The sequence below is a fragment of the Sinohyriopsis cumingii genome, chromosome 4 (assembly GCF_028554795.1).
Source record: "Sinohyriopsis cumingii isolate HCF-2022 chromosome 4, ASM2855479v2, whole genome shotgun sequence".
In the NCBI taxonomy this organism is placed as follows: domain Eukaryota; kingdom Metazoa; phylum Mollusca; class Bivalvia; order Unionida; family Unionidae; genus Sinohyriopsis; species Sinohyriopsis cumingii.
This window is the reverse complement of record NC_142964.1, coordinates 39,101,114-39,124,757: the sequence shown is the minus strand read 5'-3', so window position 1 is coordinate 39,124,757 and position 23,644 is coordinate 39,101,114. Positions and strand designations below refer to the sequence as shown.

General features: G+C 34.3%; 1 protein-coding gene across 2 annotated transcripts in view; it reads right to left on the bottom strand.

Annotated features, from left to right (window-relative positions):
- Positions 1–9,565: 9,565 nt before the first annotated feature.
- The window catches only part of LOC149800961 (dynein intermediate chain 2, ciliary-like), a 59,650-nt gene continuing 45,571 nt past the window's right edge, over positions 9,566–23,644 (bottom strand). For both annotated transcript variants that reach the window (XM_089955040.1, XM_089955041.1), the window contains 5 exons: positions 22,554–22,824; positions 21,631–21,730; positions 19,932–20,065; positions 18,629–18,680; positions 9,566–10,387 (listed from right to left, as the gene is read on the bottom strand). In XM_089955040.1, the coding sequence (XP_089811166.1) occupies positions 10,274–10,387; positions 18,629–18,680; positions 19,932–20,065; positions 21,631–21,730; positions 22,554–22,824 (671 nt within the window). In that variant the 3' untranslated portion in view covers positions 9,566–10,273. The remainder of the gene's footprint in view (positions 10,388–18,628; positions 18,681–19,931; positions 20,066–21,630; positions 21,731–22,553; positions 22,825–23,644) is intronic.

The following is a 23,644-nucleotide window of genomic DNA, read 5'->3' as shown; positions in this document are numbered from 1 at the left end:
TTCTTTCTCCAAACTTTAAAAATTGAGAAAATACACATATTAACTGTTAGGTGTTAGGCTAATACTATAGGAATTAATAGAATAGGCAATAAATCAAAGTTTTAGATAAGAAAACTGTATATAAATGATTTTTTTAGTCTACTTTGGGATTCAGACCTGGGTTCAGTTACAATATAATTGGTGTAATTGAGTGATTACAATTACTGTAATTGTAATTTAACATCACTAGTATGATGTAATTTTAATTGTAATTTATCAGTCATAACTTTGAGTAATTGAAATTGTAATTGTAATTGACAAGGTAATTGTAATTGTAATTGATGAAAGTAATTGAACCCAAGTTTGATTCTAATAGGCACCTACAGTACAAATTTGATACAGGTAAATTAGTATAAATGTGACAGCCATGAAAAGGAGGTGGCAATACTTGTGTGATATAAAAAGGTATGCTGATTATTTTTTTTACTCCCAGTGATCTGGGTTAACATCTGCTTGTGATAAAGTGGTTAACGTGCAAGTTATTGACATCTTGCTTTTATTCAGTGGCAGATCTCCTTTTATAACCTCAGTTTGGATATAGCCACCTTGGTCTTTCTACCTAGATTGTCATTACAAATAATGGTACAGTGTGACCCCGCTATAACACGGTAGTTGGGAACCATATAACCTGACTGCGTTATAGACCAAACCGTGTTATAAAAAACTGGGTCAGTTAGCTGAATAAAAAAAAAACGTTGGGGGGTGTAGGTAATAAATGTGGGTGGTAAAATATGTGCTTCCTCCGCACAATTACCATCTTAAATTGATGAAAATTAAATGAGAAATACACCTGTAATGAAAACACAGAAGACATATATAATAGTTTACTTTATTTAGAGAACCATGAATTGGTACATACACATGAATCCTGTTTATATATAAATGTCTAATGTATAGCATGAATAGAGTATCAACACTGTGTACTCACCCGCGAACCTCATCATATATATTGAATCCACAGTATAAGTAATTCCATCAAAAATATGCACACATGCAGCTTTAAAATATTCAATAATTTTGTACCAGATCATACTGGTCTGAATTCAGTGGAAAAACATAGCACAGTCATGTAACAAATGATGAAGCACATTTACTTTTCAGTACTTTCCAAGTTGGTAAAAGTTACTTTACGTTTTAAGCCGCCGTTGGTAGCGTTCGTAAGGAAAAACTTTTTTCCTACAAAAAGGAAACTTTCACAGCACAGTTAACGTGTTCCAGTCACATTGGAAAATGCAAAAATCCATCAGATTCCATCACTTTTATTTAAGTTTGGTACTGACTTCCTTTGAAGAAAAGTTCTTTGATGTTATTGAAAGATTGTAGTCGGCTTTCTTTGATGAAGGGTGCATGCGCTACTGAAGTCACCACTAAAGGACAGCTTTGGGGAAACAAACAAATGCCCTTTTCTTATTGTGGTGGCAGCATCAAATAATTGTACTGTATGATTGAGACTGGTATTTTTACCACTTGTTGAGTATGTTTTCATAACAGTTTCCTGTGAAATTTCAGCAAATTATTTTATCTGGGTACATTTTAAAAAAGGAATTGGCCATCGTTTGGACTATTCTAGTTAATGTCCCTCCATGCCTGTTGAATAAACCGATAAGTCAGATATATATTTTTTTTTTAGATTTGTGGTAGCAGCATGATGCTGCCTTCCACACATGCGTCTGAAAATTAACAAAGGGTCAACAGACGATAGAGACGCAGTGATTATTACAGAAAATGTGAGTGTTCTGAAGGATTTAATTCTGAGTGAAAAGAAGAGGAATTTTACTTACCATCTGCATACAAATGCCAGTCCTTGTAAATATATTAATTACTAGCGAGCAGCCAAAAATCTGATGAGGGATAGATTACGAGACAATGCCTCATCTGGTTGATCTCTGTTACCAGAAATGTCAACAACAAAAATGCAGATATTTCACAACATATAGAATTCATGGTAGATGTCGAAATAAGTGGATTATGATATAACAATGCACTGTTTAGATGGTTTATCAATATGGACAAAGAATTGGTTTATGTAACAGTAGATAAATTTCAGTGCATTTTATATCCAGTTTGTGGCTTCCTTTCATGGGGCCTCTGAATTTCTGCACTCCAAACCAATGGTTGTATATGAAAGTTTAAACAGCCAACATTGTAGCCAATAATTAAAAAAAGCCACATTGTATGTTTTGCAACCAATCAGGGAAAACAATCCAAGTTTGTGACATTGGCGAAGACCTACGCAATCCCAGAATAAACTTTTAATGCGTTTTTTCTCGTACTTTTAAGAAGAAAAAATACTTTTTGTGTACGAGAAAAATACATATAAAATTTCAGGATCCAAGCCACGATCATCTTGTATTATTCATATGCGATCTCTTCCCCAAAATAATAACAAACTTTTTACGTTTTTTTCCGTACTTTTTAAAAGAAAGAAAATTTTTTGTGCACAAGAAAAATACATGTATATGAAAATTCAGTGCCACGCCACGACCGTGTTATATCCCAATTCATGTTATAAAGGAGTGCGCTATTGTGGGGTCACACTGTATTCTGTAATTAAATTCCTGAACGAGTCTTAAGTGATTGGATTATTTGAGACAGTCATCACCATATTTGGAGTTGTAGTGCGAGAAACGTAGCGAGATTTTCAAAGGTAATTTAGACCGCTCCAGTGGCCTAGTGGTTAGAGCGTCTGCCTTGTATGCAGGAGGTCGTGAGTTCGATCCCCAGCTGAGTCATACCAAAAACTTATAAAAATGGTACTAACAGCTGCCTCGCTTGGTGCTCAGCATTAAGAGGTTAGCATTAGGACTGCTTGGCCTGGTGTCAGAATAATGTGACTGGGTGGAACATCATGCTATATGTCTGTGGCATGATGCCCCAGTGCTAGACATCACTATAAACTGCCACACTGCAGACATAGTGATATGACTGAAAAACTATTAAAGCTATGTTAAAAATCCTAATCACATTCACATACTTTTTAATGTCTGGATATAGTGGTCAGAGACTGTAAAATAAACTTTAGAATAAATATATGATTTTAAGTGTATGAAGCTTGATATTATCATTATTACTTAAAAAAATATGTTACAGTACATGTATTATCTTTATAGATATACTGTGAGAAATATATGTCAAAAGAATATAAAATAATGGTACAGTAGGCCAGAACAATCCATCTTTACAGCATTGATTTCGTATGTCTTATAAGTCATGACTGACAGGAGTTTGGAGATGTAGGTCAGGATGCATTAGCTGTGGTCAAAAATAAAAAAATTCAATTTTTGTTTTTCTCCCCCCAATCCATTTACATTTAATAGTTTGAAAATGACCTTTCCAAGTGGAGTGTCAGTAAATTTAACTGCAGAGATGTTCTTCACATGCAGGTAGTGTCATGTATACACTGTGTTGCACAGGCCTTATGAAGTCCAGAACTGTCAGGAGACTTTATTTTGTTCAATTCTGAGTTTGCCACTTCCAGTGACAAAAATGCTGAATTTCCAGCCTGTATACCAGTTTGGAATATTGTTTGTAAAAACTGGAAAACATTTTTCCTTTAGAGTCAGTGAATTCAAGCCATGGGACAGTTATCAACCCAGTGTGCTGCCATGGAGTCTGATTGATGCCTCAGACTGACTGGTAGCCTTTCATTTTTTCCCTCCAGATCTTATTACCTTGTTTAAAAAAGTAATTTAGTGAACTCATTTTATCCACAAATGAAGATCATGACTCACTTGACAACTTCTTATAAAATGATCATAAGATACATGTAGTCATTTAAATTTTAACAAGACTGCCCCTAAATATATGGCGTAATCACTTCACTTCAAAAATGGCACATTGAAGTTGATCCCCTGTATAATCATATTTACAATTAATGAGTCATTGCTGTCATTGAATCAGTTCATCAAAGAAACTGTGGCACAAATGTTGGCATTGACTCACCGGATTGAAATCAAATTGTGATCCACTCATATCTGACATTGTAATAAGGACATTTACAGCACTGCTAGCTAATGGAAATACATTTGCATTCTTTGAAATATTTTGATTGCTTTCTTTTTTAATTCTATCACTTCGCCCAATATGCAAAATGTAAAATAATGCATTCACATTTAATGATTGTCAATGACTACTTATTGTAGGTGTGATATATGATGTACATATCTGTCACAACATAATGTGTCATGCAAAACATGATCTTTTGTTTCAAACCCCTCAACTTGGTCATGTTTTGTGAAAAAAATAATTTCTGTCATCTTGGGTTGGAGGAAGAATGCAGAGAGAGAGGCTTTTATTGAAACCATGGTATTTGTAAGTAACCTGCATAAACAGTTGTGCTTAATGCTTATGGAAAACAATCATCTCAAGGCAATTTATATAGACCATTCTGGTGGCCTAGTGGTTAGAGCATCCGCCTAGAATGGGGGATGTCACGGGTTCAGACCCCAGCTGAGTCATACCAAAGACTTGTAAAAATGGTATTAACAGTTGCCTCACTAGGCACTCAACAATAAGAGGTTAGTGTTGGGATTAGTTGGCCTGGTGTCAAAATAAACTGCCACACTGCAGACATTGTAGCAGTATGACTGAAAAAGTGTTAAAGCTACATTAAAAAAGTCAAATCACACATAATTTATACAGTTGTTTGTTAGAGAGATGATAGTTCTGAGATAAACAATTAGCCGTCGGATAGTATACTTACTGACTGACAATAGGTGATGTTGTGTATGGATTCTTTGTGGGACAACCCATGAGACTAATTTGCATAGGTAAATTAATATTAAGTGGAACAACTAAACTTGTTTGAGTTAAGAGATGCATGTCAAAAAAAGGAAAAACCATTATTCTTTGTTGCTGTGAATGATAATGTGTAAGCCATCATTATTAAAGATTACTGGGTTGTTTATGATCAGCGACAATGTCTCTTTGTAGTTGGAATTTACAGTAGTTGTACCAGTGTGGAAGTGTCATTTATTTATTAAGGAAAAATGTTGAAATTCAGCTGTGATTCAGGAAAGGATAAACCATCAGAGAAGCAAGCAAAGTCCAGCAAAACTAAATTTTATAACTCCTAGTTGATGCAACTGAAAAGGTTGCTTCCTTGCTCAGGATAATGTATGATCATCATCAGTAATTTCCCATGCTCAGTGCATAAATATCTTCAGAGTTTGAAATTTTTGGCAATATCACACTGCCTTCATCAGTGAATAATTGTTGATCACGTGACCTATAATCAGTCGGTAGCAGAGAAATTGAGGGGTGAGGTTGTAAGAGTTTTAAAGATTAGTAAACCTCCCAGAAGAAACATAACAGTCAGGGAGAGAATAGCCATAGGAAGCTTAGCAAAAGATAAAAGTATTGTGATCCATTCGACAGACAAAGGATTCACCACAATGCTAATGGAACTGTTGGCAAATGAAAAAGACATATATCAGAAATTAAGGAGAGACCCTATGACATCAATAAAAAATAAACTGATTAACGTGTTAAAACAATGGAAGAAAAACCAAACTATGTCTGACATATTGTACCATCATCTCTACCCCTCTGCAGAAAACATCCCGAAGCTATACGGGTTACCCAGAATAGCCCATTTCATACCAAATTTAACCTAGTTGCTCCGTAATTATCCGAATAACCTCCAGAGTTACTTTATACTCCAGTCAATCAAATGCTGGTGGGTACATGTACATAATAAAATGGCACCCATTGTTGTTTAGAAATATTTCAGAAATAAAATTAATTAAATGATTGAAATTTATATGTAAATTATCCACAGACTTTCAAAAACAAATCTGATAAACTCATATGAAACACATTTTATTATAGTGATGTTTCAGATGCACAAAAATAGTTTGAACAACTTGCTCTTTGATTGCCAGGATTAAATTTGTTTACTTTGACACCATTTCCTTACTTACATGTACATGTCCAGTTTCCAGAAAATAAGACGGGACGGTTCCAATAATAAATTTCATCAATATCTGCGGCAACATCGCTGTTGAATATGCATTTTTCAACTCGATAAACGATGTTGAAGTAGTTAGAGAAGTTGATGCTGAAGTGTTAGCCATATTTTGCCCACCACCTATTACGGTCAGCTGACCACCTGCCACGTGATCAAAATTCCGAGCAAATTACGAAGTTCACCGAAGTCTGCATGAAATGGGCTATTCACAAGAAGGATATCCCACTCAATCCCATAGTATCTAGTTCGGGCAGTGTACTGTATGCTTTGGCCAAATATCTAACTTCTGTCATAGGGCCTCTAGTGGGCAAAACAGAACACCATATCGTCAAGAGCATACACTTTGTCCAAAAGATCAAGGACCTTGCAGTACCACCATGTAGAAAACTGGTCTCTTACGATGTATCAGCACTTTTCACCGGTATTCCAGTGGATAAAGCTACGAGTTTGATCAGAGAGAAATTAGAGGCAGACAATTCTCTGAAATCTAGATGTGGCTTTCCTAGTGAACATATTTGTGCCTTATTGAAACTGTGTTTGGACAGCACATACTTCATCTATAATAGGCAGTTTTGCCAATAGAAGCGGGGAGCGGCAATGGGGTCCCCAGTTTCACCAATAGTTGTCAATCTATACATGGATTTTTTTAATAGAATAAAGACCTGGAATCGGCCAAGTACCCATCAACAATGTGGTTCAGATATGTGGATGATACCTTGACTGAACTACATGAACACCATGTTCAGGAGTTCTTGGATCATCTCAACTCATTTGACCCACATATCCAGTTCACTTCAGAACAAGAAGAAAATGGCAAGCTACCATTCTTGGTTACGTGTATACTTGTATATGATGGATCTGTCAAAGTCACTGTGTATAGAAAACCAACCCACACTGACCAGTACCTAAACATTTTTTCCAATCACTGTCTGGAACACAAGAGGCAGTAGTAAGACCTTTCATGCACTGAGCTAACTTCCTTGTCACTGATGAAACAGATTGACTCGAGAAAGTTGTTGTTGTTATAGAGTTTTTCACACCATTTTTCAGGATAACTGGAGGAAGTAGTGCATCTGAAATCAGCACTAAGGGTAAATCTTTATCCAGAAATCCCAGTGCCAATTAATTATGATTGCTTCCCTCAAGTGGAGAAATCATGAATCATCAGCTTCTTCAGTCTAGTGGCAGAGATTCCCAGGACAGATCTGCCTCCTCTTCACCTGCCAAAACAGCCACTTATGTTGGTTCTTCGTCTGAACACAGGGATGCTGCACCAGTCTGCCTGGCCCATATCAAACAAGCCCATGGAAAGAAACATTTATCTGAACAAATGGCAGATTAAGTTGATCAGGCAAAGAGACCACAACTCTTAAAACCATGAAGGAAAATGGAGTTTTCTGCCAGTGGTGTCATCAGATGCACCTATTTTTGACAAAAACCTCAGTTGTACAAATAGATAACTTCCAACTATGGCAATAAGAAGTTGGTTCTTATCACAGTGATCTCAGACAGGTTTTGCCATCACGAAAGTGAGGAAATAGGCTTCTTAAGATATCTAGTTGGTCCTAAATGAAAATGGTGCCAATGTTTATATCCAATATGGCTGCCATGATGACCATCCTGAAAACCTTGTCACCTCTCCTTCTATATAGATTTTCATATTGACATGGGGTTTTCACCAAACAATTTATAGTGATGTCTAGTGGGTCCTAAATGAAAATGATGCAACTTAGATACAATACATTGCTTTAGCAGCTATGATGTACATGATTTCACATTCACTTCTCAACCCTGAAAGATTTTACAGTTTTAGAAAATCTGATATGGCACACAGTTTAATAAAAAAAATGTATGGGTTCAAGTATTTATCAACTGGAGACTCGACTTGCGTGTAAAATGTAAAGAAATATATCTCTGTAAGTCATGAACAATATATCTGCATTATGAATTGTTTGTGTACTCTGTCGAAGCTTAATGAACTTGAGCAACATAGAGCTTTCACACAGTATCAATATGTAACATATGCAAAGCTGACTACCCTATTTTTATGTCAGTCCATGTTTGTTGACATAATGATATTTGTACAGAACCTGTGTTTGCAGATCTGTGTTTTCAGATATCAATCCTTTTGGATTTGTTTCTTCTAATGAAGAAGAATTAGACACCATTCTTGATACACCTTTTAATAACTCATGAACAATTGTATACATAAACATCTACTATAACAAGAGTGCAAGGTCATGAGCAAGACTAAATGAGTGCTAGCTACATTCATTGATACCTGACATATGTAATCTCTTTTGTTGTGAACAACATTTTTTATTCTGGATTTTAATATTATTCATTTTAGCATGTTATGAAGTCAATTAAAGTTAGTAAATTGAAAACAGGCTTTTAACATAAACTGAGTTTACATACGGTACTCATAATTCTTGCATCAGTAAAGTTTGAACTTCCTCCTCTTTATCAAAGTACATATTTCCATTGTAAGCAAACACAAGTGAAATTTATGCTGCATAGTTAGAATTACACACTGCCAGAGCCAAACCCAGCACTGGCTAATTCCTTACCATATACTTCTTTGCTGATAGTACCTGGCAACGGCTGAGTACAACTCCATGTCATAAATAATAATTAAAAAAAGTTAGCACATGACGGTGGCATTGCCCTGAAACATTACATCCAGATAATCAGAAAAAAAGAAAAAATTACTACAAGGCAAAAAGACAAAAATGTGTCATTTTATTGGAACTTGCAAATGTTTGGGTTTTTATTTTTAAATGTATTGCTGCAGATTGTCAAGAACATTTCACATATTTGCGGTTATCTATGGCATATAATTTTAACTGATGTTACTGTGATGTTCGCGCCTTTCATGTATTTTAATTGACTGGAGACGTTCAGTCTGTTAGATTGTTGTCATCGTGTTGAAGGACCATTATGTTCTCAACAGTTAAAATAAAGCCAGTTGTGTCACTTAAAAACTTGGTAATGCACAATTACATGTACAGATGCTCATTCAGGCATTGTCATTTCCGTTGATTGACTCGTGTAATATTTGAATAGAAGAGGGCATACCATATTTACGATATCCCTGAAACTAGATTGAAAATAAATTAAAAAATGAATTTCACTTGGGAAGGTTTCTTTAATTGTGAATTTTTTTGGTGTTGTCACCAGTATGCATTTACTATCATTTTCATTGATTGATACACCATTGGATATTATGTTACTTAGGTAAAAAAATGTTTATGTTAAAGAAAACATTTTTGAATTTCATGTCAGTGATTCCAAATTTTCATGCACTAATTGCAGTTTTTGACAATAAAATGTCAGCTTTTAGTTACCAATTTTAATCATTTTTTCATTTTAAGGTAACAAGAACTAATTGGTCGCCATTTATTTTAGAAACAAAAATGGGACCCACGTGTTCCTCCATGATACAAGTGGGTTCACAAATTATCCAGGCCTGATAAAATAAATGAGCAATGCATTCTCAGTCTAGATCCTTGTGTGAACAGTTGGTCAGGGCTAAGAAATCAGGAATGAAGACAAACAAAACTGTCACAGATTTAATAATCACAATTGATTTTAAATATATAAATACAGACATAATAAAATTCATTGTAATCATGGGTTAGGCCAGTTCATGTAATGATGATAATTATAAATCAACTATGGGAGACCTTTCTGAATGTAATGTTTTACTACTTGCCTTATTTTGTCAAGAAAAAACCTACCAACTTTTATACAGAACAATGAACAGTTGGACAATGAATGTTTTTAAAACACAACTTGAGTCAGAAGTTTATAAAGTAAATCCAAGAAAATCATATCTTCATATTTAACAATATCTTATTAAGAAAATGCTTTAACTGATAAAACCTTGGATACACAACTTGTACAAAAACAGAAAAATGTTAACATTTTCAATTTTGCAACATTTATACATTTGCATGTCTAAATTTATATCGGGAAAGTTTTGACCCCTTTAAGACCAAATGCTTCTTTCTTTATCAATATGGAGTTGCTTGTTTTTGTGCTTGTCTAGCATGATACGGATTGGTAATTAGAGATGTACGAACTAAAATCAGCATGGCATTGAAAGTTACAAAACAGTATTTTATGTGACGACATTAACTTTCACCATATGTCCATGCATCTCTGATTCACAAGCTTTAACTTCCATACATCCTCATCCAGAATTGAAATGCACTAATTCAGTTGTAAAATGAATTGCTTCCATGTCTTTGATAGTTATGTTTTTCAGTTTTTGGTCTCTTGTGGTGGATCCCTCACCATTGCCAACAACTTGTCCAACTTTGCATTTTCTGTTTCCTCTCGCGCTTTAGGATCTACTGGTGCAGCAACCTTCTTCTCCTATTTAAATAAAAATCAACAGATTATTAAGTCTTGTTAAAAATTTTGATTTAATAAAGAGATGAAAATATATAAATAACACAATCTCCCCCCTCTCTCTCTCCCCCCAAAAATTCCAAAGAAGAAGGAAGTATTCTCAAACCAATGAAACAAAAATTAATGTCTTTACTCGCTTATAAGTCCAATCCAACTACTATAATATATAATGACCCAGATCTGCTGTCACATAATGGGCCGGCAGATCTAGATCTATGCAGTTTGTTAGAAGTAATCAGTAGAACAAACAACACAGACCCCAATATACCAGTGCATTATGTGATGGCAGATCAAGGTCTACGTTTTTTGCAGTTGGACTTGGTTGATAAATCAGTACGTATAGTAAATGTTTTGAGCACTCTGTTCAAAGAAACATGTTGAGTCACTATAAACAAGATGAAAATTGCTGATTTTTTTTTACTTGACTGTGAATCATAAGTGATTTTGTAATTAATTCCACTCTGGTGGCCTAAGTGGTTAGAGCATCTGCCTCGGATGCAGGAGGTCATGGGTTTGAATCTAAGCCGAATCATACCAAAAACTTATAAAAGTATGGTACTGCCAGCTGCCTCACTTGGCACTCGGTATTAAGAGGTTAGTGTTAGGACTGGCTGGCCTGATATCGGGATAATATGACTGGGTGGGGCATGATGCCACATGTCTGATGCGTGATACCCATGCTAGATATCACTATAAACTGCCACACTAAAGCGATATGACTCAAATTGTTAAAGCTACATTAAAAATATAAAATAGACACCCACATTAATACTACTAAGGCAGAGAATATTAAAAATTTTCTCTAATTTTTGTCTTAAGTATTACTTATAAAAACCATTAGATACCAATTATACAATACATTAACATGTTAACGTCATTTTATACCAGTCACAAATACTATGAATTTACTATTTTTCATCGTGTGCCAATTCTCATGGATTTGATCATTGCTGCAGATCGTGAATTTAAAGATGTAATGAATAATGTCAATTTGCAAGGAAAGAAAACAAAACTCTTGAAAAGCTATGAAGTATGCCCACAAAAATAAATGAATTAACACAATATGTATCCATTACAAATTACATGTATGATAATTGTGATAATATAATTATATGTACCCACAACATCTTGGACCATCTGGCATTTAGTTTCATATCTAGCATTCAAATTTGCACACAATTTTAGTCCAGCATTTTCACACAAAAGACCACAAGACCTGGTATATTGGTAATTTTACAACTATGAGAAACAAATAGGGCCTAAGTGGGGCTGAAATTGCACATTTAGTGTACATTGGTCTTAAAGGCAACTGAGCTGAAATATCAGGATATTTCCAGCTACCTGTTATAAACTGTGGTATTTTACACTTGTGAAACTGAGTTTCTGCTTTAAGTAATTTTAGCTGGACAAGATGGTGCTTTGGTATCTTTTGTGTGAATGTGAATCCTACTCATCACATTTGGTTTCATATGGTACAGCAGTTATTGAAAGAGAGTCATTCTGTTGAAGCTTTTCTTTCAAATTAGTGACAGCTGACCATACTTGATGGGAGGTAAGTACAATTTGTAGATTTTCTACCAGGTCGCTATGGAAACCATACCAATGATACAGGAGCCACTCCAAACACAGCTTTGATAGTTTATGTCCCTAGAAACATACCAAGCTTGATCAAAACTGTATTGGCCAGTCTGAGGAAGAAGCTGAAAACAAAACTTTTTCTGGTGTTTTGTATCAAAGCCACGCCATTACTAATGGAGTCAAGTCTAATTAGTGATAGTGCAGTCTTAAGAAACTTTCCTAATTCCATTCTAGAGAAGTCAAAAACAGGTTTTCCTTATGGTTGATAAGAAGCCAGACTGTGCTCAGAGAACTACCCCAAGCATAGTTTTGAAAGAGCATGTCCTAAAAACGTTCCTACCAAGTTTGACCAAACTTTGCTCAGCTGTTTTGGAGAAAAAGTTGCGAACATTTTTCACACTGCTATGGAAGCTACACCATTACTTGCAGAACCACTTGAGATTTTTCTTTTTGATAAACCATGTCCTAAGAAAGACACCTACCAAGTTTGATTGAAATTGGCTCAACTATTATGGAGAAAAAGCAGATAATAGTGTTTCCACCCAGTTACTGAAGGATTAATTAATAGGGTAATCACTATAGAAACAATTTTGATAGTCTGTCTCGGCAAACATTTTTACTAGGTTTGATTGAACTGACTCATTTATTCTAGAAATGTTGAGAATAGGTTTCCCATATGGATGCTGTGGAAGCCAGTATACCATTAATAGGGGAGCAAGCCCAGACACGCTTTTGATCCAGCATGTCCTAAGAATCATTCCTACAAGGTTTGAAAAAAATTGTGTAGTCTCAGAAAGATGTTGAACATAGGTTTTTTCAACCAGCTGCAAAGAAGACCACACCAGTGTCATGATTTTTTTTTTGAGCACTAACAAACATTCGTACCATGTTTCATTGAAATTTTTCTCAGTCATTCTAGACAAGAGTCAAAAATAGGTTTTCCATTTTGACCACTAAGGAAGCAACATCAGTGCAAGGTTAGCAACCCTAAACACAAATGTGGTAGAACATGCGCTGAGGAACATTTCTGCCAAGATTGATTGAAACTGCAGCAGTGTTTTTATTTTTTTAAAAGAGCAATGTGGACGAATGATGCACACTGGATTCAGGGTCACACTATAAGCTCACATGACCTTATGGCCAAGTCAACTGAAAAAACAGGTGACAACAACACAGAATATTGATTTCAATCGTTTATGACAGCTTGAGCAAAATAATTGACAACTATTATTTTCTGAGTGTGCCTAATACAAAGTGTGCCATGGAACACTGAACCATTCTTGCTCAAAATTAACTTTCATCAAGGACACTGTCAACATGCAATAAAAGTTAGAAAATTGTGCTAATTTGATTTGTGAAATTTTAAAAAATGGCACATGCAGAATGTGCAATCTGTCTGTAAAGGTTATCACTGCCATGAGAAAATAAATTTATTTCACATTTAACAGGAAACCATTCCATTTAAATTTATTGGGGATGGGGTATGAAATGCTAGTGAATTGTAATATTGGGGATAGGGTTGAAGCAAGTGAATGATGGACACAGCCTTCCAGCACAATGACATGCATGTTCCTTTTTTTCTTTATTTGTGGTGGAGATATATAAGATGGAAAACCCTTAGATGTAAATTTACAACAAATAGTCCTAAATACAGTTTCAGAATGACTGATGTTTCTTACAAGAGTGATAACTAAAAATGTTGACATACAGAAGTGATAGAGTGGCATTTTATGATGAAAATAAAATTAACGTGACCATAGTGAAGCATGAAATCAAACTTAGTAAAATCTACCAGTAAGAAAAATGATGAACTAGACTGGTACATGCTTAAGCAAAAGGTGATTGTGAAAGAAGAAAATAACATTTTGCTTCACAACCTAAAGAAACCCTTGCCTTTATGAATAATAAGAATCTACATTTTCTTCATTTGCACTGATAGTTACATTAATAAATTTAATGATTTAGTATTCAGTAAACCATAGGGTAACTCATTTTCTTCACCTTTGTATAAGAACTGCCGATTCATTCAAAACTATATTGAAAACATAAATCTCTGATCCTTGGAAATAAGCATTAAAAACAAATTAAAAAATGTCCATGACCTGTTCCAGATCTAATGAATCAAGAATCCCAGGTGGGACTGAGCTCACTCACCTTTCCAACATGTACCTAATAGTCAAATGCAAGGGTAGATGTCCAAGAAATTTGGGTTAGTATCATGTCAAAACAGACATTTCAAGGCTTTTCAAATTTTATTTTAGTAATGGCACATCAGCATCATTTGTGCAAGCTTGATGAGCCTTGTTGCAGGATACTTTCTGTGATCTAGTCATTTTCAGTTAACTGGGTTTTGGGAAAGGTCTCTATTTTAAGCAAGAATGACTATATTAATGTTGAATCCGGATTTGTACAAAACTGAAATGTTTTCATGCAAAGATGCCTTCTTTTAAATGTAGGTAATTTCTCTTGAGCAGCTTTTTAGTAGAATTTATAGGGTTATTTTTTTCTATAGTAATGGCAGTCTAATTTGATCGCAGATTAGCAGCATTAGGAAAAATCTGGAAGACCTTCTTGCCAGAATGCTGTCAAATATGGTTCAATTTTGTCGAGCAGTTATGAACAGAACGTGTGTAAAGGTTTCCTATTGATTTAAAGGGACACCATATTTTGATAGCTGATTCCCATCATTTCTACAAAATTTAAAGACCCTTGCTACTGAATGTCATCTGCTAAAATTCTGTTCAGCAGGTGTTTAATAATAGTAGCAATGTTAGGTGCTCTATTGCCAAATGGGCATCATTTGTACAAACTTAAAAGGCCTTTATCCTAGAATAAAATATGGCTGAATTGTGTTGAGCATGTTTTGTGGTTTTTAAGGTTTGTTCAAATGATACTAACCAACCATCAAGTATGGCCACCATTACTAAAACTAGAAAACCTTACAATGACTTTTAAAACAACCACTAAAATGAATTTTGTCACATCTGGCAGAAAGGCTTTGTAATTTTGTACCAAATAATGCAAATCTAATATCAAATATGGCCATCTTTACTAAAATTAAATAACATTAAAACAACTTGTTTAAATTTTTTTCAGAATTCATTCTTCATAAAGGATTTTCAAGTTCTACAAATGATGCTAATTTGCCATCAATATGGCTGCTGTTACTGATAATATACAAATCTTTCAATGACTTTTCTCAAAACCACTTGTCACGGTATTGAATAAATCCCTTTTTTCCTTAAATATATGTACTCAGGTTTTGTTTTTTGTGTACAATGATACCCGAGGGTGATTTATGCCTCAGTGTAAGACTAAATCTTCACATTACGGAACATCTTGTCAGTGAGCAATCTACTTAAAGGCCTTGCACATCTTCAGCTGTAGAGGTATGTGAATTATTTATTAATTTCTTGTGTATAGGTTATAACTATTGAACTACTATGTTTATTCTCAAACAAGCTCTGGAGATTTTGACAAAATGTTACACCAAGCACCCTGCTGTAAAGGTCTTTAATGTTTATACAGTTACCAGTAAGTTTTTATTATACCATTTTTGGCAATGGCAGCCATATTTGATGGTAGAGTTTTTTTTTAATAAGTCATTAAAGGTTTTTCTATTTTTAGTAAGGGGGGGCATATTTGATGAAAATCAGCAATATACAGACTTGTCTATTTGGTCATATTCTGTTCAGAGTTTCTTTAGAAGAAGTAGTTTAAATGCTTTTATATTTTCTGTGTAAAAACATCCCTATCTGAAAGTGGATCACCATCGATTGTATATAATTAAAGGTTCCACTCCTGAGGTTTGCATTTTTGCAAAGGGTTACAAATTTAAGGAAAATGTATCTCCCTGATTTTACCCACTGGTAATTTTGTTATGAAAAGAGACTGCTTCATATGTTATACAATTGTGCCTCTGTTGGTGAAAGACAAGTAAATGTTGGTAAAAGTTTGACTACACTGTTCAATCCATAGAGCAAAAGACTTTGCCCTGTTCCTTGCCAAATGTGTTATTATTGTATGGTATGATTTAGATCTGTTCCTTGCCAAACGTGTTATTTTATTGCATGGTTTTATTTAGATCTGTTCCTTGCCAAATGTGTTACTATTGTATGGTTGATTTAGATATGTTCCTTGCAAATGTGTTACTATTGTATGGTTGGTTTAGATCTGTTCCTTGCCAAATGTGTTATTATTGTATGGTATGATTTAGATCTGTTCCTTGCCAAATGTGTTATTTTATTGTATGGTTGATTTAGATCTGTTCCTTTCCTAAAGTGTTATCATTGTATGGTTGATTTAGATCTGTTCCTTGCCAAAAGTGTTATTACTGTATGGTTGATTTAGACCTGTTCCTTGCCAAATGTGTTATTATTGTATGGTTGATTTAGATCTGTTCCTTGCCAAATGTGTTATTATTGTATGGTATGATTTAGATCTGTTCCTTGCCAAACATGTTAATTTACTGTATGGTTGATTTAGATCTGTTCCTTTCCTAAAGTGTTATTATTGTATGGTTGATTTAGACTGTTCCTTGCCAAAAGTGTTATTATTTTATGGTTGATTTAGACCTGTTCCTTGCCAAATGTGTTATTATTGTACGGTTGATTTAGATCTGTTCCTTGCCAAATGTGTTATTTTATTGTATGGTTGATTTAGATCTGTTCCTTTCCTAAAGTGTTATTATTGTATGGTTGATTTAGATCTGTTCCTTGCCAAATGTGTTATTATTGTATGGTTGATTTAGATCTGTTCTTTGCCAAAAGTGTTATTATTGTATGGTTGATTTAGATCTGTTCCTTGCCAAAAGTGTTATTATTGTATGGTTGATTTAGACCTGTTCCTTGCCAAAAGTGTTATTACCATATGATTTTATTTTGGTTGTATAGTTGAAAAGTCAGATCACAAGCATCTAAACAGTAACACTCATTTTCTGTGGGCTTATATAAAAAGATAGACGTCACTTTTTGATGTTATGGATACTGATCCTTCCTCCTTGGGACCTCAAAAAGTATGACATGATGCTATGAAGATAAAAGAATAGTAAAATTGTGCAGATATCCAAACCTGTTTAAAGGTTCTGCTCCTTAGCTTCACATTTTTGCACAGGGTTAAGCATTTAAAGAAAAGGTGCCTCCCTGATTTTCTCTATTGGTAATCCTTGTTATGAATAAAAAAAATGTATATGTCCAAAAGTTGATTTATGGAACCAACAATTTTCCTTTATTTTTTGTAATATATGAATGGTGTGGAGTTGATTTTGGTTTGTGAGTGCATAGATAGGCTTTACTGCTAATGTCTATCTCGGAGAAGGTTGAAAACTTTTTAATTTTCGCCTAAAGTACATCAGTTGTAAATTACAAAGAAATAAGCCAGTACTTGTTTTATTTTGTTTGATATTTTTAAAATATTTAGTCCAGGTTTTTAAAAAAATAGAAAACAGTAATTAATGCCTACACTGAGGATTCCTTTCTGTTTTTCTAGATTTGAAGGAAAGGCAAAGTTAGTGTGCTTTGTGCCATTTCCTGTGCAATAAATTTTCCCCAATACACACAGTAGTCATCATCAGAGGTTTCCTATTAATGATCACAAGTGTCAATCCAAATAAGTGAAAGATATGTAATCTGAATGTTAACTTTACACTGTCAGAGTTCTAGAGCGAACAATTCTGCCCTGTCTTGCCCACTTTCATTGGTGTTCCAAAATCCCCAGAGCAGAACCAAAAGACCTTCATGCTGGGATGTTCCCTGCCAAGTTTAGTTGAAATAGGTTCCGTGGTTTTGAAGAAGAAATTGAAAATAGCAAGTTTTGATGGATGATGGACAATGCACAATGTGTGCCAGGCACAGAACCACACTATAAGCTCACTTGGCCTTATGGTCTCATGGTTCAGTGCACTAAAAACTATGAAAATTGTTACTCCTATGTATCTCTCACTATCAGGAGAAAGATGAGTTATTTTTCTGTTGTAAATAATCATGCAATAGTTGTGAAATTCATACAGAAACATACAGTGCAAAATTGATGAAAAGTAAATCAGTGACATCATTTTAAATACAGTCATGCTGGTACCATATAGCCATCACTTACAGTAAGTTTTAAATATAATTCTCGAATAGGATTTGTCTCTCCTTTTTCTGTCTTTGAAATAAGAAATGCAAAAACAACCATTTACATATTTATAATACATTTTTACTGTTTACCAAATTTATTGACTGTCATTGGCAAAAATAATGAGCTGAAGATAATATTATTAATGTTTAGTTGCATATTATAAGAGCAAATTATGGACTATTTGGGGAGGGGTAATTTAATGACTAAAATACGGAATATTTTGGATAAGAAAAATAGGTTCTGTATTACATTGGAAATTTAATATTATAAATGAAAAATTTATCAAAAATACAAGAACAGACCCTTAAAACTTCATTAAATAAACAATCCTCAGAGATGTTCATGCTGTTCATTTGCATGTTGTATATTTTTTCATAAACTGAACCGTAGCACATATTACTTGACTGAAGCTAGATGAAATTGAATATCAGCACTTTCTCACAATTTCAATAAAATCTCAATGTAATCCATTCAATCAACATGTGTAATATAATGATCACTAGAATTTACCTTTGGCTGTTTCCTCAGATTTGGTGACAGTTTCAAACTTGTAATGCACCCCCTATGAAGAAGAAAAAAAAAATGGTTAACGTGAACCTTGGGGAGTAATAGGAACATGAAATATAACACGGCATGAAAAAATATGACATGGATGCATACTTATTAGTTGAAGAATAAATGCGTTTTATAGTTTTCGCCAGGACCCTTTACAGTTTCTACCGTTATCTAGATCTGACTAAATAAATGCATACTATTGCTGAAAATTGGATAAAACTGATTTCTTTTAAATATTTTGAAATTTCAAACTAATCTACCGTATCTCAATACCAAGAAAATTATATCCATTCAAAGTTACAGACTCTCATAAAGTTAAACCTGCACCATTCTACAGTAACCTGACACCCCCCTGGTGACTATGACCTATTCCATCTAAATAAATGCTGAGGTCCCGGATGAGTCTTTTCTGAGAAGGAGTGAATGCCAAGAAAGACAATTCCCTAAACAGCTGTTGAGGGATATATCTGAAGCTTCCTGAACAATATTAAAATGGCCCATTCCTTAATTTTATAAACTGATTCATTTATCCCAAAATTAAAAGCAAATACGGGATTTCCATCATCAAGTATCAATGTCACGAGGATTTAGATGGCTTAGGATTAACAAAACGAAAACCAATCACTTCAGATGGAAATGGACAAGACAGATCATCACATTCTGATATAGTTAATCTGAAAATGTACAAGATTTAAAAGAATCTAATCAATAGCATCCAATTTTAAGCAATAGCACGCTTGTAATTAGACCTATATTGGGGTACAAGCTGTGAAGGATCCAGTCGATACTATATTTATTGTTGAAACATTGTGATTGGGAGGGGGGGGATCTACTTAACATACCATTATTTACGATAAGTTTGTATTTGGATGAATAGGCTCAAAAAATGCACATCAACATAAACTAAGTACAATTATATTCTTATTCTTCTATATTTGTTACCTAAGCAAGCCAATTAAGTGATTGACAAAAATATCAAAAATTCATCTAACCATGCATGTTAAAAAGTATGTCTTCCCCATGTCAGCTATATAGGTCAATATTCAAAATAACCAACATTAAAAATGAGAAAATGGTTGTGGCATTATGACAAATCAACCATGAAGTGTTCATATCAGAAACTCTTTGGAAAACAGTGTTTGTCTTGATTCTCATTTCACTAAATGGGTGTGTGTAATTTTTATCCATTATTTGATGTGCCCTGTATGACAAATAGCTGTCTGATGACAATATAGAAAAGAAAATCTGCCATGTTTACCTATCATCTCCAACAATAATAATTGGGTAGATGGGGTTGAATTCTATGTGTGTAAGTTTGGTCTTCTTCTTCTGTGCTACCATCTGTTCACAGAGGGGCTCGTACTTGTTCACATTCAGATCATACACAAACACCTGAAGAATAAAACAATACTGGGCTTGCATTTACTAATTATGATTGTCACATAACACAGTTACATATCCAAGGATGTATTCCCTGTAACATTTACAACATCTGAAAAAAACGTATATGGTCTATTTTTACCTATTTTAGAAATAAAAGAAAGTTTAATTCAGTATTCTTGGAGAGCAATGAATGTAATTTGCTCCCTAACTATCTGAACATTAAAATCTGCCATAATGTATTATAAACTATTGGAATTTTTGACGCAGTTTTGATTGTGATATAATTTTCTCTCAGATCTAGTTACACACAGATTTCGTTACACACAGAATTACAATAATGTACTCACTTATTAGTCGAGTACAATTGCAAACTGCATGGATCAGATCTGCCTTTGCATTTTAATGTGCTAGCATATCTGGGTCTATGCAGTTAGGTGTAATAAGTAGAACAACTAAAAGAGACCTTGTACATGTTATTTTTTTTTCAACAAAAGTGTCTAACGTATGCTAGACTCTATAAGGACATCAATCATGGTTTTGCAGTTGAAAATATATATTTTAGCATGTTTTGCTGATGTAAACACTGATGAAACTAAATTTGCAGCAGTAAAAACCTCATTAAAATCCAATAATTCCTAAATACAACACTACTATCTACAGCCTTATATATACTATGGACATTTTTTTCAAAAAATATCTGAAAATATAATTCTGTGTGGAATTAGATGATTTGGACTTGTATGTTGAAATTCAAGCATTTAAACTATTAGATAAATATTTCCGGAAAAAAAGGATTGAAATGAGAACATATTATTTCTCATGCAATAGGGCAGTGGTTTGGAATACAAATTTATCATTTTAGGAAACCAACATTTCTGTAATATGAAATTAAGACTGTCCAAAAAACTTATGAAACTGTGCATTTATTTATGTATAATGTGTACCCAAGTGCAAACAGCACAGAATTAGATATACTGCTACATAAGGTACTATATATACAAGCTATTAAGACAAGTCAATTGCAAACTGCACAGACCCAGATCTTCTGTTGCATAATGCACCAGCAGATCTGGTTCTGTGCTGTTTGTTAGAAGTAATCAGTAGAACAAACAAACAGACCTTAATCTGCAGGCACATTATGATACAGAAGATGAAGATCTTTCTTGTTTGCAATTTGACTTGGCTTATAAGTTGGTATATATGGTACAGACAGATTATGGTCTTTGTTGTACATTCTTTGTATAGCCTTCCCTCACTATAATATTATACAGTGGAGCCATAAAAGTGTACCACATACTGTACTATGCTATGGGTGAGGTAACGTTTAAATTGGAATACATTACATGAAAAAATATAATCCAACTAGTATAATGGGACCCGTGACGATCTCTGCGTTATATTAGGGTCTATGTTGTACTGGGGTGCATTATAATGGGGGACCACTGTATAATTTCAAATAACATCTGCAAGTGAACAGCATAAATCATAATTTGCTTGCACATTATATGATGGTAGAATTGTCCATGCTGTTTGGTCATTAATTATAAAAAAGGTCTTTGCGGCAGACTTGTTACCTTTCCATCAGCTGTCACAGCAGCAAAGATTGTCGAGGAATAGGGAGCCCATGTTACATCACCAACTGAGTTGTTCAAGTCGAATGTAAAGAGTGGCTTCCTGAAAATGGAACAGTGCATATTTATGCAGACTTAGGTCATTTTCCTGCTGTTGTTATTTTACAGGTTGTTTTTTTTATTCTTCCTGTAGTAACCAACCTGCAATCCATAAAACTTAGTTTATCCTGCTTTTTAAATAGGTGATTAGTAAACAGCCAATCAAAATTTACTCATAAATTTTGGGTACTGTGATCATTTACTTCTGACAGGAGTGGATGCAACATTTTTTAAATTTGCTTGCTCAAGTTTACTGCCAACTGTGTGAGTAAAGCTTCATATCTGTGGAGTACATAGTTTGTATATCAAATTTTATCCATAATTAACCATAATCTATCTCATACACAAAACTTCTAATTTTGGGGGGAACATATAATCTAAAAATAAAAGGCAGATACACACTGCATGCAAATCCGATCTGACATAAGTTCTATGGATTGTAAAAGAAAGTAGAGAACTGAATCATCACCATGTTTTTAAGATCTAATTGTCAGCTGTTGTTCTGCTTTTCAAACCTTCCTGCTTCTCATAATTCAGTGTCAGGTCTGAATTCAATGCAGTTTTACCATGGTCACTGAGGGCAATGTCACTACAGATGCAACAGAAAGCACTATCACTGATTATTTAGAAAAGCATTCACTTTTGGATCTGAATTCTCTCATTTATGGATGCAGCCATAAGGACTTAATACATGTATGAGAGGTCCTACCTATTTGCCTAGATCCAGCATCACTAAAAACTGGTATTACTTGAACAACTAAATGTACTTTTCTGACCATAATAACTAATAAATTTTAATTACGGAGATAGCAGCAACTTGGACTCACTTTGAGCTGACATCAGGTCCATCTGATTTGTCTGTCGTAGTTCTAGATCCAACCTCCCAGATTTTTACCGTCCAATCTGCACTACATGTAAGGTATATTCGTGGGTGAAATGGATTCCAACGGACTTTATACACAGCCATGTTATGGGCATCTGTGGAATCTAGGAATTGACTGCTGTAGGCCTTGGAGCAGGTGTGGATTTTGCCCTCCTCAGTTCCCACCAAGAATAAGTAGTCATTCTTCAAGTGGAAGTCAAATGCAGTACCACAACCTGAAGCATAGCATAGAATACAAATAAGTAAATCTGACAGGCTATAATCAACAGATATTCAAAGCAACAATTTTAACATTACATGCTATACTATTCTTGAATTACAGAAAACTTAACTGTCATGGACAGAAGCAGTTTTTGGATGTGTAGTAAAAGTAGACTTTACTGTAGTATTGCATTATAAATTACATTACACCTCTCCCTTGATAGCTTGTGCACAATGGAGTACAAAAACAGAGACCAAGTGATCACAGCATAAGAAAGTGCACAATAGCTGATGTACCTCTGAAAAATGAAAACATCAAGAGCAAGAAGAGAGAGAGCAGGGAGGGATGGGTTGTCAATAGTTGGAAATAGTTGTCAATATAGAGCTTTATTATAATGAAGTTGTTTACTATGTAGTGGCATTTTATGACATGGTGCCAACTAAATGTAAATTTGTAAAACAAACCGCACAAATTTACGGAGATAACACTTCCAACTAAATTCTGTAAAAAGTACATAAAGGAAATACATGTGAAATCCTTAAAATGTATGGTCAAATTTCTTTTACATTGCCGCTGTTTGCAGGTAAATGTGGATTACGTTCTAGTGCTATTGTAGATTTAGAACAGAACTAGATGGAGATTTATTTTGAGAAACAACATCAAAACTAAATTTTGTATTGTTCTCTAAGTAAAATACTGATGTTATGATTTAACTGCATGTGATCCTGAAATTCTAGTAATCTTTGTTGCCAATTAGGCAATTTTTAAAATACACTACATACTTTCTTCTCCATCATGAACCCTATTTGAAGCTAAAATTTTCATGAACTGAG